Source organism: Ambystoma mexicanum, chromosome 3p (genome assembly GCF_040938575.1).
Source record: "Ambystoma mexicanum isolate Mex_15411 chromosome 3p, UKY_AmexF1_1, whole genome shotgun sequence".
NCBI lineage: Eukaryota > Metazoa > Chordata > Amphibia > Caudata > Ambystomatidae > Ambystoma > Ambystoma mexicanum.
In genome coordinates this window covers 338645762-338661938 of record NC_090925.1, presented here as the reverse complement: position 1 = coordinate 338661938, position 16177 = coordinate 338645762, and the positions used below count along the sequence as shown (strand labels likewise).

The 16177-nt window shown below is 44.3% G+C and overlaps 1 protein-coding gene across 1 annotated transcript in view; it reads left to right on the top strand.

The window, feature by feature from the left end:
* The first annotated feature begins 565 nt into the window (after window positions 1-565).
* Window positions 566-16177, top strand: part of PSMF1 (proteasome inhibitor subunit 1) — a 106470-nt gene continuing 90858 nt past the window's right edge. Inside the window, exon 1 of the mRNA XM_069650933.1 lies at window positions 566-825. Within this exon, the coding sequence (XP_069507034.1) occupies window positions 694-825 (132 nt within the window). The 5' untranslated portion in view covers window positions 566-693. The remainder of the gene's footprint in view (window positions 826-16177) is intronic.

Sequence of the window (16177 nt, the reverse complement as noted above, 5' to 3'; positions counted from 1 at the left end):
TTTGATAGTCTAATGCCATTAGTGTCTCCAAACGGCGGTGCTAAAGCAACCACAGTAGGAGCCGAAAAGTCTGGTGCTGCTCAGTTCCCACAGACCAAAGCAGTAGGCTATTGTCCCAAATTTCATGCACCACAGCCTCTCGTTGCTTTCAACATCATACATGCCAACCCTCCCCATTTAGGCAGGAGACTCCCGTTTTTTTGGTTAAAAATAATGCTATTTTTAACTGTTTCCGACCTAAAATCATTATAACCCCAATGCAGTCTTATGTGAAAACTGCATTCTCCCGATTTCTGTTGTGAAATCTCACTCTTAGGGGCTCCACAATGTTGGCATGTCTGCAACATAGATAAATCACCTATCGCCTGTAAAGAGCCGGAAGCCATAGAGACACATGCAGCCACCGAAACACAAGTTTCGATTGATGCTATATTCTCAACTGCCGTTGGTGAAATAATTGGGCAGAAGCACATTCGTTTGCCTGGAAATGAACAGAAGTGGACGTAGACCGCGCGTGTTTACGTTTAATGAAGGATAACGTGTAGGGCACGTGATGAGAACACGCAGCGAGGCCCGTTCCTCTAACAGGAACTCGGGCGCACAGTGACCGTGCTGAAAAAGTGACAGCGCCGGGGAGCTTGTGTGCGCTTTGCCCCACTGTCCCCGATATAACGTGCTTTTACCTCTTCCAGCATGGCTCCCGGGCTGCAGTTGCTCTTCGCATCGGTGTCCAATGAACTCACGGTGCCACAAGACGCTTTGATATGCTTCGTTCATTGGGAGCTGGTCTCTAAGGGCTATGGGTGTTTAGGGACGGGAGATAAGGTGAGTGACTCGGGCGAATTGAGTGCTCTTCGCTTCCTACCTCTCAACCATTTAAGTGTCGGCATAAGATATGTTGTCAGGGTTATCGGGGTTATTATGGGGAGAAAGCATATTTTTAGAGTCTTAGGTCGTTGAAAGATCCATTGGTTTTGCACATTGGAGAACATCAGTCTGATGATTGAGGCGCAATACAATGCAGGAGTGGAGTATTCAAGCTCATTATACCGCCGTCATTCATGAATATTAAAATGGTTGCCCCACACTTTTTGTCCAAAATAGACCAGTTACTATTATTAAAGGTGGGCACTACACACCCTTACACTCTATTTACACTTTTTTTTGTTTTACGCAGGAGTCTTTTTATCTGAAGTACTTATCCTACAGTATTGGTCTTCTGTTGCCCTCCCTCTCCCCCACAACCCCAATCGTTTTATTTCTCTGTTCACTGTTGGCTGTGTGTAGAGAATGCAAAGGGTCTCGCGGCGGTCGCGCGTGCTCGTGTTTTGTTTACAACGAGAGCACGCGCGACCCTTTGCATTCTCTACACTGTGCTGCAGTGGCTCTCTCTCTCTCTTCCCTCTCTCTCACCACTGGTACGCTTATAATGTCTCCGCAAATCTCCCCCTCCTCTGTCCATCCTCTCTGTTCCCCACCCAGTCCTGGCTGTAGCTGTACATGTGTGGTTGCCCATTTCAACGTGATGTTTGGGGGCCTTAGAGTGTAAAAAAAAGTCTGAGGCACCCGTGGGGAGCCTACATTATAATGGAAACAACGAAATACAGCCGGAAGTTAATAGCTGCTGATTTCCATGAGCAGGCCAGCCAGCAGGGATCTCAAACGCTAAATGCCCACTCGGAATCTATAAATCCCCCTTTGTCAGCAAGTAGCTGCTGTGGACGAAGAAGTATTAAAAGGCAACAAGGTGATAACACTTATGAATACTCTGAGGGAAGTGACAGTCAGTAGGGTTCCAGCAAACACAACTTGTAAGGCGAGTGCTACAAAGCCCACATTGATTAGATATATATTTTTTTTTTATGTGCGTGCCATTTTAACGCCAAAGAACAGCATGGCTGCCGTAATCAGTAAGATACTTATCAATTATTTCGGAGGAGTCCAAATCTGTAAACTCAGCGGTTCAAAGGGAGTCCACATCCCCGGTGAGTTCTTGAACACTTTAAATCCTCCTGGTCTCCCCGAACACAAACTTCTTCTGAAAGTAGGCGCACCTGTAATATTATTGCAGAATCTCAACCAACCTAAGCTCTGTAATGGCACCAGATTGCGAGTGAAAGCTCGCCACAGAAATGTGATTGAGATTATGGTGCTAACCGGTTCTGGTTAAGGGGTGTTCATACCACAAATAAGTCTTATACCTTTAGAATATCTGTTTGAACTCAAAAGACTTCAGTTCCCCTTAAAGGTTTGTTTTCCCATGACCATAAACACATCTCGGGGACAGACTTTAAAGTTAGCAGGGATTGACCTAAGGGAAGACTGCTTCTCGTATGGGCAGTTTCACGTGGCTTGTTTCAGCGTGAGCTCACCTAACTCTCTGGTAATCCTAGCACGTGAAGGAATAACCACTAATGTAGTCTACAAAGAAGTACTCATTGTTTCTTTTTATTTATTTTTGGTAGGTTGCCGATGCCAAATAAGTCATTGTCTGTCTCATTGTCTGTTTGTAATTACAACACAATCCATTTCTGGATGCACATGAATGGAACAACTATCTTTGTTTTTGTAGCCAATATGCCCCAACTAACATGTGCAATAAATATTGCTTATTACGTTAAGACATCAACCTGTAAATCACATTTTATACAAAAAACCATGGCTTTTGAAAACAATTGTACCAATCGCAAAATCCATGCGAGCAAAGCCGTATGCATATATATATATATATGTTTATTGAGTTTATATAGCGCTTTACACCAAAGCGCTTTACAGTATAACAACAATACAAAAGAAAGAAGTGCATATATATATTCATCCAGAATAATGTGTAGGGCGCACACAGGAGCACCAGACACACACGTGGAGTCTGGCTTAAAAAAAAAGTTGTTTTTTTATGCACACCAATGTCCCACCGAAAAAAGCAGCAACGCGTTTCGTGCCTCCACTGGGGTGTGGAGGGTGGTGGTTGTGTGTGTGTGTGTGTACACCTCTTTGTTTTGCTAAGCCCCTCCAACATTAACATGCTATCACTGGCGGTTGGATCAGTTGGAATTCATTGCCAACAAAAACCCATCCACCCTGGAGAGTGGTGGGAATTTCCAGATAAATAAAAAGATTTTATTAACAAAGGGGACTCTTGTCACTGGTACAACATAATTCAAATAACTGCAATGTACATCTGTTACTAGATGACATAATTCTATCCGCACTGTAGATTCTTTATGCATACTTGCATGCACACACCCTACATTGTCCCCTCATCCTATTTGGCCACCTGAATTGGGTCCTTCTACTGTTTTTGTTGAATCTATCTAAAATCAGGACATCTCTCGGACAGCAAACTCTATCCAGAAACACATCAATCACGCAGTCAAATCCTGCAACTGTACCCACAACCTGGCTTGCAACTTTACTGCTATATTGCCTCTCCTCAGAGCCATCATTCACTCGGGTCATGCAAACTCCATTTGTGTTGACTTTCCTTAGTCCACCTCCATCTTTGATTTGAAACCCATGATCATACATTTCCAGAGTCTATCACAATTAAAGCTCAAAAATGAAAAGCTCATAGCCTCACCCACAAGATACTACAAGCAGGATTGGAATTTTAAGGTATGATGAGCCGCAACTAAAACCATCTCATGGGTGTCGGGCATCACCAGTAGGCAGGTGCTGCCGCTGTGGAGCGAGTAACCAGTGCACTGCAAATCTAATTTACACACTACACTTTTGTCCATTTAAATAGGATCCATCATGTTTCAATGTGTACTAAATATCTTCTCATTCTTCTTTATTAATATTCTCAAAGTTAATGTCACATAGGCATGTTTGGAAGGCCTCGGGAGCCAAAAGTAACTCCTGGTAGCTATTGGTTTCAGCTCAGATTCTCCGAGGCTACAAGCAGCAGCCAAATAGATCCCATCAATTTCGAGCCCTGCTTACAAGACAGCGGTCCAACATATCTCCAAAATGATTTATAGATCTACTGGCTACATGTACTCCTAAAATCATTGCATGCTATTTGTTTAACAATTCTCCAAGCCATTTCTGGGTGGCTGGGAAGCCACTCGCGCTCCCCTTCTGCTGCAACTTCTCTCCCCTAAAGCTTTGACAGCAAGAGAGCTACAACTTTTGTCGCACCCAAAAGAACACTTTTGTGCTCTCTTTTCCTAATGCAACCTCCCAACTTTTCGATCCCTTAACACTCTCACAAGCCAACTTATTGGTTAACATCTGCTTACAACTACCACCACCGCCCGAAGCAAACACCACTAAATAACTAATCTGCGCATCTTTCTTCTTTAAAGAAAATTCAAGCTAGACCACCAGTCGCACCTCATTCTAATATTTTGTAACTCTTATAATCCGGAATGGTGCTAGCTCTAACTTCCCTAATCCTAGTAATTCCAACCTCGTTGGGATATCAAGAAATATATTCTTCAAACTGGGGTCAAAAATTCAGTTGCAAGCTACTGACCAGGCTTAAAGTTATCCCCTCGCTCAATTTCTAATTTAAAAAGTGTCATTACACCTAGCTAATGGCTGTTAGTGAGTGCACATTTTGGGACCTGTTTCAACTATTGCCTCCTTAGGGCCTCCACAATGATCCTTCTGCTCCAAATCCCGCCTAGGGTAAGAATTTCTCAAGTAGCTTTAGACTCTATTTCAATTCTCCACATAATAGCTTGCATTTTAAAACACTTTTGAAGCACACATGATCTTCCTGAAATATGGCTCTGCAAGGAAGATAAGGAAATCTACTAACGACCCGTCCGCTGCTCCACCACTTGCCATTGGCCACTTTCATGTTTTTACAACCCAATTGTTCAACTGACAAGCTGATACACATTTTAAGATGGAGCGTTCGTCTCCCTGGTTTTCTGACGGAACCTACTGTTCCAGTCTTTAAAATATAAAGTTTTCTTTCATATCAAAAACGGATTTGTTCTTCTGGGCTCAACTTACTAATAAACTCTCTTCATTGTAACAGCTTCACGTTATTCCAACTACCCTTTTTATATGTATTCCTTTAGTACACAAGTGTACCCTTCCACTAATCTGATGAAATTTTTGCACAATCCTTCAAAAGAGGTTTTGTGCTAACTGATACAAATGACACCCCACTGCCACTCATGATGGACTCGGGGAAACTCGCCCAATAAATTAGTCAAAAATTCTGTCACAGAGTAAGTTGATGAAAGCGACTTCCACTCACCTTTTATATAGTCTATATATATTTATTTTTTTATAACAATCCGAATCTACTATCGGTCTCAAGAATCCTGTGCAGGTGTAAGAAATCAATAACCCACCCATAGCTGCCCTGTTGGAGGCCAATAGGGGGAGTGGAATGCAGTTGAGAAATTCATGTTTGCAAAGAATGTTGCCAACATGCATGTAGCACGCTTTTCAGCCATCTTCTCAAGTGCTCAATTCGATCCTTACCCCTAACCTTACTTTTGGTATGCTCAGTCCCCAAATGTCATGAATGTTGAAAGCAAATGAGGTTTTCCCTTACGTTAATAGGTTGCTCACACATTTAATTTCTCAACATAGCTTATGGCTCTTCTGGAGAATTGCATGCTTTATTTACATATGGCTGCATAGCTCCTTCTGCTAACTGTTCTGTGCATCAGCTCTTGTTTTTCCCCCACGTAAAACCTGTTGCGTTTCTGGTAACATCGCATTGCTCCTTGGCAAAATAGGTCATGCCTCCATAGTCCACTAGCAAATATAGCACATGCTTCTTCTTCAATCACTTCCCTTTCTGAAGATACTGGCAGTGGCAATCTCGAAAGTGAGCCCAAAATTAAATTTGATTTCTTCTGACATGTGTTTATAACCATGGGTCCCCAACCGTTATGTTAGGAAAAAGCTACTTGTAGTTCAGGGCTAATAGGCGTGAGCGACTGGGGTGTTTCATGAGCATGGGAATTAGTGCCGACATTTTTTGGTATCATACCATCACTGCACATACTTTTACTGCACAAACGAAAATGGCAAATTTCGATATCCCCATCTCGCTGCATATATATATGTGGGGGGGGTAAAGTTAATAGTAGTGGAGCTATGGGACGGTTTGTGGGTGTCTTCCCCCCACATTTTTTGCACACATGCGATATTTTTTGGGGGACGAGGGGCCGGTTTATTTGCTCACTATACAGAAAAGGAAATCGTGCATTCACCCATTCTATAGTGAACTTCAAATAAAAAGTTTGTATGATTTTTTTGGGGGGGGGATCCGAGAACGACTTGTATTATCATGGTTTAAAAAACGAAATCATCCACCATAGACAAAGTTCTGCTTTGTCAAAAAATAAAATCCACTGCCGTGTTAGCTCATGCTATAATTCATGCACATTGGAACATTTGGCATGCTCATATGCTGTTTCACAGAACTAAGCCAAGCAAATGTAAGCCAATGACTAATCTTAAAAGTATTTTTTCTCTTAATAATGTATAAGATAGAAAGAAATAGATGGATGTAAGCGTATAGTTGTAGTGAGGGGCTTTTGGTTCATAATGGACAGCGACCTGCCAACCATCTGCCCATTATGAAGAAGGCCATATCCCATAGAAAAACGCACCAGAGCGGTGCCTCTCCCTGCAGGAATCGTGCCTTCTGGTGCATGCACAATGGGTCACGAGTGGATTTTATGTACGGCTGTCCAAACATATTGGTGGCACCAGCATCACAAACATGATATGAAATGACAATGATGAGACATTGTGTGCACAGGCATAAGCAACCTGTGTTTTACAGTGGCAGTGCTATTTTGTGTGTGCAAAGACATCATGAAAGCATGTTGTAAAATGCTCCCATTTACTGTTGGGTGACCAGGCATCCATTGGATATTTCCATGTTACCTTGCAGAATTCTTTATCCAAATATATACCTACAAATCAATGACCACTTTTCTCATTCATTCGTTCATTCATTCATTCATACTCTTGTTTCATAAAATATAGTATGAAACCAAACTCGCAAATCAAGTTCTTTGAGTCCATATTTATCTGTATGAATCAGCATAAACTAGGTGACTTGCAACATACAAATAGATTACGGTTGCAGCTTTATTTTTTCCCATTCTGAATGAAGGCCTACAATTACTAGCGTGCAATGTAATGCAAACCTAAAGACATCTAAAAAACCATAGTGTACGAATAATCGCCACCTTTATTTAACAAGGCATGCAGATTTATGCACCCTTCCCCTTTCTAATCAGCAGGCATTTGCCCCTTTTGAGAACAATCACCAGAACCACCCATTTCCCAACTCCTTTTATGGTAGACATTCTATGTTAATCACCCTACCCATTAGCCCTCGGCACATGGGGCACCTTCTATAGACACTGTCCGGATCCCTTCAGTACCTTTTTCCTTCTTTTGTGTGTACATGAGCTGCTTTGTAATGACATGTATGCCCTTCATTGTCTCCATCTTTGCCCATGCCTCTTAATTACCATGCCTTCCTCTTGATTGTGAATGTTCTCCCTCTTGTGGCATGCAGGCCTTCAGCCTATCGATGGGCAGTGTGGCTAGTTTGAAAAACAGTACAGCGTTGGAAGTTTGTTTCATATGGACAGACAGTATGGAGGTTCAGGTAGAACAGCAGACAAAAGTCTCATTAAGAGTTTGCAGTAATTGGAGGGTGCTTATGAGCCCTGCCAAAATGGCCACCATCGTTTGAGCTCCCTGCTCTCCCAAGATAAATCCGACCATAGTCCTGTACTTCTGGCTGGGGAGGGGCATAAGTCAGTGGTGCCTGCTATGTGAAGGTCCCTAGCACCCCACCGAATTGGGGGCGAGGGGTGGGTGCAATCATGCAGGGATTACTGGGTAGTCTTGACACCCATTGCTGGCTGTGAGTGTTGATTACGCATGCCATTACTGGAGTTGTTTCCTTACTTTGGTTCCAACCTACGTGATCTGTGCCACAAAGGGTAAATCGGACAGGAATCAGTCCAAACTTTCCTTTTCAACTCTCTCCCAGAGTAAACAATCCACCAGAGTGGAATTAGGGGCAGAGTCTGCAGAGCAGCTGCAAACCACTGCCTCCTCAGCCGCGCTGCAGGACATTAAAACCATGCTTTCACAGTTGCAAGCCGGCATCCACTCATTGGACAACCAACTTGACACTTTGACCTGCAAGGTTGTCCACATGGAGGTCAGATTAAATAAACCAGTGATAGATTGGATGAGGCCGAAACCCGTCTCTCCACTGTCGATGAAACTTAGTCGACCTCCAGAGAAGTGGCCCAGATGAAAAAAGTGATTGAAGAATTGATGGAGAAACAGGAGAACCTGGAATCGAGATCGCCGGAACATCCTTAGAATTGTTGGGTGGGTACCGGAGTCGGCAGACTCGGGTTCAATGAAATATCTGGCAGAGGCTATCTTGCGTGTAGTCCTGGGTCAGGATGGTTTTTCTTCAGTGTTTGTAGTGGACCGGGCTCACTGTATACCATGAGGGAGACCTCAATACATGGAGAAGCGCCCCGGCCAATTATTGCCAGGCTGCTCAATTATAGAGATGGGGATTTTGCATTGCGCCGTTCTAGGGAACAAGGCACCCTCCTATATAAGGGGGACCAAGTGTGGCTATTCCTAGACACGGTCCAGGCGTTTAGAAGAACATTTATTAGACGTTAAGAAGCGACTTCGAGCAAAGGGTATAAAATATGCAATGTTGTTTCCTGCAAGGCTCCAAGTTGAACACAATGGAAGGTGTTTTATTTTTTTGAATGCATAGTCTAGTGGCTCAGACTCCGACGGATAGCAATAACCCTGATGGCCCTTGTGACAGTGACGCATTATCCGGATTGCAGGTGGCTGTTTCCTATCTGGCTGAGCAGTGCATTTGGTGTCTGGGCCCAGGGTGGTCTTCATGCCTATGCGCAGAATGTGTTTTGGGGTTATTTAGGGGGGCAAGGGGGCATGTGGGTCACTTGTGGGTGTGGTTTTCAGGGGAATTTTGAGGTTGTTCAGTTGGTTTGTTGGTGGTTGTTTCAGACAGCACTTTTTCAATGAATAAAAGATGGTCACGTGTTAGCCTCTTTTTTTGGAGTCTCCTTCATCTGGGGAGGACGGGATGGTCTCGTTATTGGTCAGTTGGGGTAATCAGTCAGTGATGATTCGGGAGATTGTCCTAGTGGCGAGGTGTGAATGACCAGTGAGTTGTTGGGTATGATGTGGAATGTCCGTGGCCTTAATTGTCCCTCTAAGGCCCAAACAGTATTACTATATTTGCAAAGGCACCAGGTGGACATAGCATTTTTACAGGAGACGCATCTAGCCACCCCAGTGGAATCACAATTTACCAAATCATGGGGATGCCATAGATACTTCTCCTATTCTAGCTACTCCAGAGGGGTGTGCATTTTAGTACGCAGGAGAGCAGACATTCGCCTTGTAGAGGTTGCAAAGGACACAGAGGGCAGAGCGCTGGTTGTCAATGGGGCAGTGTTCAAAATTGAGAATTGGTGAGCAGGAGTTAAAACCAGCTCCTGGTGTCGGGCAGCATCCTGTAGGCAGGAGCTACCGCGGGGGAACCAGGAGCTACCAGAGTGGCTTCACTAACACTTTGTCCATTTTGTATGAACCATTGTTTTTAAATGTGTTCTTTTTTTATTAACATAAATCATTTGGAATCGTCAACGCCTAAGAATGACGACTGTACTCCCATGTTTCCTTACTGCTTTGAAGCACTTCACTTGTGTATAAGCGCTCCACAAATAAACAATTACTCAAATACTCAAAGTTAATGTCACATTTATATGTTTGGAAGGCACCAGTTGGCCCTAGGAGTCAAAAGTAGCTCTTGGTAGCTGTTGGTTTCAAGCTAACCAGGCTCTACTGTCCTAGAAGCAGGAGCTAAATAGCTCCCAGCTCCCCTCAATTTTGAACCCTGATAGAGTGATATGTGGCCAGGTAATTATGTTGGTTAACTATTATGGTCCCAACTTTGAATGGCTGGAGTCATTCGAGTGGTTTGAGGCAACTGTTGAGGTTTCCTCACAGTGTAACTCTTTGGGCAGGGGATTTTAATGCTGTTATGGACCTTCACCTAGACAGAATGAGTGGGGCACTCAGGCCATATTCTATACTACACAGAAGTTGCATCACATTTACACTACCTGCACATTAAGGGATGTTTGGAGGGAACGTCGCCCCACTGAGAGGGGAAATATGTTCAGGTCTGCAGTTCACTAATCAGCTTCTCGGTTGGACTATGTTTTGGTATCGGAGGAGGGAACCGGTTGGGTCACGGATGGTGTAATATTGGCTCACACATTGTCGGACCACGCTCCAGTGACTATAAAGGTGGCTATACCTGGCAAAGGGAGACTGAGAGGCTCCTGGCTTTTTAAAAATGAGAGTTTGACTGATGTGTTTAGAGAGGCCATCCAGGGAAGAATCATTGAATCAAGAGTCAAAACGACAGCTCTGTAGCCTCAGTTTAAATGTGTCATCCGAGGGAATGCATAGCAAAAGAAGCAGGCCTGCCTAAAACTATCAGAGCCTAGTTTGCTACCAGTGAGGACTGGATTCATAATATTGAGGTGGAATTAGACCATTCCCCCTGACCCTGCTAAACCTGCTCAGTTGTATAGAGAGCTAGAGGCCTTTCGCGAGGCTGCTGTCAGAGAAGTGAATATTTTGAGAGGACAGATGTCGGCCCAGCAATATGGGGAGGGTCTGCCCCCAGGCAGGCTACTGGCTCATGTGGCAAGGGTTGAGGCTCCCAAATTCCATATTAGAGCCATCAAAAGTAAAGGGGGAGGAGATCTAAAACACACTGATATGGCGATCACTCAGGTCTTGGTGGAGTTGTGCACAGCTCTTTATTCTTTCCGAATGACTGCGTCCCAGGGTCGTTAAGAGTTCCTTGATCAGATTGCACTAATTTGGTTTGATTCGGGGGACCGGGGGTAGTTGGGGCAGCACTGTAATGCTACGGGAAGTTCAGAATAATATCCACGCACTACCTTCGGGTAAAGCCCCAGGCCAGACTGCTTCATGGGTGATTTTTAGAAGGCCTTCGCGTCAAGTCTGGTGCCATACCTTCTACGAGTGTTTCAGCAAGCACTACTGAACGGTAGGCTACCAGAAACAATGAGGAAGGTGTTTTTTACACTTTTTTGTTGAAAGCGGCTAAAAAATGTGCCTCCTATAGGCAGATATCTCTTATTAATATAGATAATAAAATTCTGGCACATGTTCTGGCTACTCGGTTGGCTCCCCTGATGACAAAATGTGTATGGGCAGATCAGGCGGGCTTCATACCTGGAAGGTCCACCTCCTATGATTTGCACAGGATTTTGGCTTTTTCTTAGCACTTGATCAGCAGCAACCTGTAGTGGCTACCTTGTTAGACGCTGAGAAGGAGTTCAACTCTGTGGAGTGGCCCTTTTTCTTCTCAGTACTGAGATGGATGGGAGCGTGGGACGAATTTGTCTCTTTGGTGTCCTTGTTGTATACTACTCCGGTGGTGCAACTGTGAGTTGCTGGACAACTTTCAGGGCCGATCTGCTTGGGAAGGGAAACTAAGCAGGGCTGTCACCTTTCCCCCTTGTTGTTTGCTCTGGCTATTGAGCCCTTAGCCGAGTTAATCAGGCACAGACATATCCTCAGGGGGGTCCAATTGTTTACGCACAGCCTTGTGATTTTGCTATATGCAAATAACATAGTGTTGTACGTCTCAGACTCTGGTCGTTAACTTGGCACCGATAATGGCAGATTTCTTGAATTTGGGATATTTTCTGGTTTAAGAATTGATCCCACTAAATCAGGGCTTTTCCCATTAACAGACCGGATGGAAGTGTATCAGGATGGTCTTGGCTTTCAGTGGCACCTAGACAGTACACAGTGTTTGGGAGTAGAGTTGTCTAGGTCTTCCACTGCCCTTTTCCAAAAGAATTTTGTCAAGTACCTGACTCGGACCGTGATTGGCAGAGCCTCCCGCTCTCTCTTCTTGGTAGAATTTCTCTTGTTAAAATGGTCCTCTTGCCTAGGTTGTTCTATGCTTTTCTTAATGTTCCTTTATTGATTCTGCGATCCTTCTTCAAGGAGGTGAACTCCGTAATACCTAGGTTCATCTGGGTGGGTAAGCAACCGTGGGTGGGTTGGGGCAAACCGATTGGCCTCTGGATAGGGGTGGACTAGCGCTCCCAGACCTGGGAACCTAATATGATGCAGTGCAAGCTGCGTTTCTATCGTACTGGTTTTCTCCCGCCCTAGATAGACCACACGTGCAAATTGAGAGGGCCTTGACATTGCTGGCACTCTTTAGGTCTGTGATTCTTACTTTCCCACAATGTATGGCCATGGTGGATCACATAGTAGGGGGTACGTGCCAAGCTTTGTGAGATATTGAATGCAAGTCGCGCCAAGAGGTCTTAAATTCCTCACCCCCCACACCCCTCCCGTTGCCTGTAGTACAAATTGCAGGGATGCACTTGACTAGTGAGAGGGGGTAAGCGCGATGCATGAGTAAATTGTATACTTCACAATTTCGGGACCTTTTTTATGCAGGGATGCGGTCTCGCTTTGGAAGAATTTAAACAATTAGGAGCCACGAATGCGTTAGACTGGTTTTTAGACTTTCGGCTCAGGACCACTCTACAAGAGTTATTTCCTTCATTTCCTAAAGCCCCTGACTTTGCCCCGTTACTTCATGACATGATAGTAGCCGAAGGTAGCGGGAAGTTGGTCTCCAGTTTATACAGCAAGATCCTAGATAGAAAGTTGGGTTGGACTACTGTGGCACATGGGGAAATGGGTGGAGGTGTTGGGGATCCAGCATCCTGACGACGTCTGGCGGTACTACTGTGCACAGGTCAAGGGGGTGGCTATTAGTGGTAAATTCAAGTTAATGCAATTCTTGCAGCAAAGCAATTTTATTACACACCTGCAGTCCTACAGAGGTTTTTTCCAGGAACCTCGGATGAATGTCTGAGATTTAGACATTCTCCAGCGACCTTTATTCGTTTGGCCTGGCAATGTCCACACATATTCGACTATTGGACTCAGTGTTGATACCCTGAGTGACCTTGTGGGTGAAGTTATAGTCTCTCCCCGCTGGTAGCATTGTTAGGGTACAGCAAATTGCTATGCATGTCAAGAAGTTGGTGGGTCTTTTGTTACTCTTGGCAAAGAAGAGAGTGGCCATGGTTTGGGGCGGGCCGGCCTCCTGAACTGGCTCGGTGGAAAAGGGACATTCTTTATTGTCATGACATTAAATCTGAATACTGTTCCACCCTGCACCCCAATGCAAGACCCCGGAACATTTGGGATGCATACAAATTATATGTATTCACCCAGGCTCGGGTGGGGTCTGATTCCCCTGATGGCATCTCGGAGGACCACACATTATAAGATGACTACGATGTCAGATTAATTTGTTTATATGGTAATGCTGTTTTATTTTTGTGTTGATAAAAATAAAGAGAATTTAAAAAAAAGTTTGCAGTAATTCTGTGGTAAATCCACCAAACTCACTACTGCTACCACCACTTTGTCCTTTGTATTTACTGCGGTATTACAAGCGGTGGTAGGGCGGCATTAATACCTATTTTTAGAGTCCACAGGATTCCCTGGGGATTTCGGCAGTATTACTACTGCAGTAATTTCACTGCCGGTAATCCTGCAGATTCTATTTTTTTTGTTATTTTTTGCCCATTTTTGGCAGTAATGTCGAGTATTTACTACTTTTTTGCTGGTTGTAAATCCTCCGTCTTAACACCAAAATTGTACTATGGCGGTGCAGCAATGTGGCCGTAACAGGATTACGGCCACATTACCGTAGTTTTAACCAACACTGCCACACTTGAAATGAGGCCCAATGTGATGAGCATGAGGGCGAATAGTGTGAGTGATATGGGGCACAAACATAGATTTTATGTGCTTAGACATAGGAGCTAATGACAAATAGACGGAACTTGTCAGGAGAATAGGTCACGGTCTGCGTGAAGAGTTTGGATTGCCATAGAGGACATTAGCCTCCAGCACAGCACAACTCCTGGTACCTAAATTTAGACAAAAAAAGAAAGGCGCGGCAGTAGCTTCCCAGTTAAGGCAGCCCAATACTGGAATACTCTCCCACTCAACATCAGAACAGACCAATCCTACTATAGCTTTAGGCGGCATACTCTTACCTGGCTACGTTCTAACGACCCCAAGACTAACCTTGCCTTTATTACATCAACAGATCCTACCCAATCCGACTGTATATATGTATATTCTTTAACTGACTTGCCAAAATGTAATTTGCTGACTGTATATATGTATATCTTTTAATTTGGTTTGCCGGATTGTAATGTCTTATACTCATATTGTGCCTTACCCTGTAACTAAGCTTTTAAGTACTCATAGTTTCCTGTACTCTGTTACCCTTGGATTTGGTGCGCCATACAATAAACAAACATCAGCTGCCGTTCACATATGCTAAAACCCAAATGTTTGGGTGATGCAGCTCTCAGTGGACCAGGTTACATGAACTCTATTGTAGCTGAGCAATTTTGCTGCGGCGCAAAGATGTTTCGGAATTACATTGCCGGTCAAGTGGCACAGCGAGTAGAGCGCTTGCTTTGACACCCGTGCAGAGCCTGTTAACGCAGGTTCGAATCCCGGCGGGGCCAAACCCAGCCTTTCATCCTTCCGAGGTCGATAAATGAGCACCACACACCGTGGGTAATAATAAGCAGCGCTCGGATACCTGAGGGTTTGTAGCGCTATATAAAAGCCTAATTATTATTATTGCACAAGTTGGTCAGTGCAAGTGATAGTTTTACGTTGCCTGTCTGTGCAAAAAAAAGTAGTAGTATATGAAATGTGGCTGTCTGTGCTTAGCACTAAATAGCCTTATAACTATGAAGTGCAGTATCAATGACTCCTTGCGCCAAAGAACTTCAGAATTGTACTTTATCAATTTCTAAATGAATATTTTATTGGTATTGCTGTACAAGTGCACATTGGTGATGGCATTCTGCCCATGCTATTTTGTCAACTTATGTTCGCATATACCTATGCGTGATAATGCACACAAACATGTAAATGACTAAATAAATGTTTATAAGTTGCTGATGTGCTGCAGCCCTACATATCACTTTTGGCTTCTGCTTTGCAGGGGGAGGCTGGAGGGAGGGGGCAGGGGAAGAGGACCCAGTGTTCATTTTGGAGTCCGATGTGCACGAACCATTTTGAAGCTCAGGCGAGCTATCAGTGGCTCGCGATCGACGGGTTGGCGACTCTGTATTACATGATGGCAATAATGCTATTATAGATCATTACCCCCTAGATACTGCTCTGGCTCCCACTGCAAGACCGTATCCTCTTCAAATACTGTTGCATCATCTATAAGGCAGTCACGCTGTAGTCCCCAGCTACCTCACTGAGAAACTCCATGTCTCCGGAGGGCTGCAATTCGCCAGAAGTAAGGACCTGTGCAGACTTCAACTCTGTGGGTGCTGGGAGGAAAACCAGAAAACGGATGTTCTGTCTACCCCTCAAGACTCTGGAGCATCCTCCATGTCAACATAGGTCTTGCCCTATTGCTTCTAAAGTTCAGGAAAGAGCTCAAGACCTTACTCTTCAGGTATGGCTCCTTCCTTACACCTAGTTCCACAAACCCTCCACTCCCCACCCTACATGAGAGTCTCCGCTGGTTGCTTGTAGATCCCTTGCTGCCATTTGTCCACCTCCCCTGTTTGTCCTCCACTTCCTTTTTCTCTGCTTCCCTCACTGTGTTCTTCCCAATGATTGTAAGGCGTGCAGGTGCTTTCCCAAAGCTAGGTCTGTGTTCAATAAATACTCTAATAATGATTTATTATACATGACCTTTTTAAAGACGCTCAACCTAATTTCCAAGGCTGCAAACCTGCTTACAGAGGGCAAAACCTCACATGCATAAAATGTGGCTTTGAAAAAACGGGGCTCTCCTTTAAAAGGGCAGGGGGTGGCACCCTACAGGATTTCTAGGATTGTTACTGCTAGTGGCTTGAGGCCTATTTCTAGAATTAGCAGATTAGCTCATAAAAATGACCTGAAATGATTTCCTGCAAACAAGAGTTTCCCTCTGTATGACGTAGTAGCTCAGTTCTGTTGGCGTCATTGATCTGGCTGCCTCCTATTGTTAGGCCAGCACCTAACGCATAGACCTTAGTATTTACTCTGG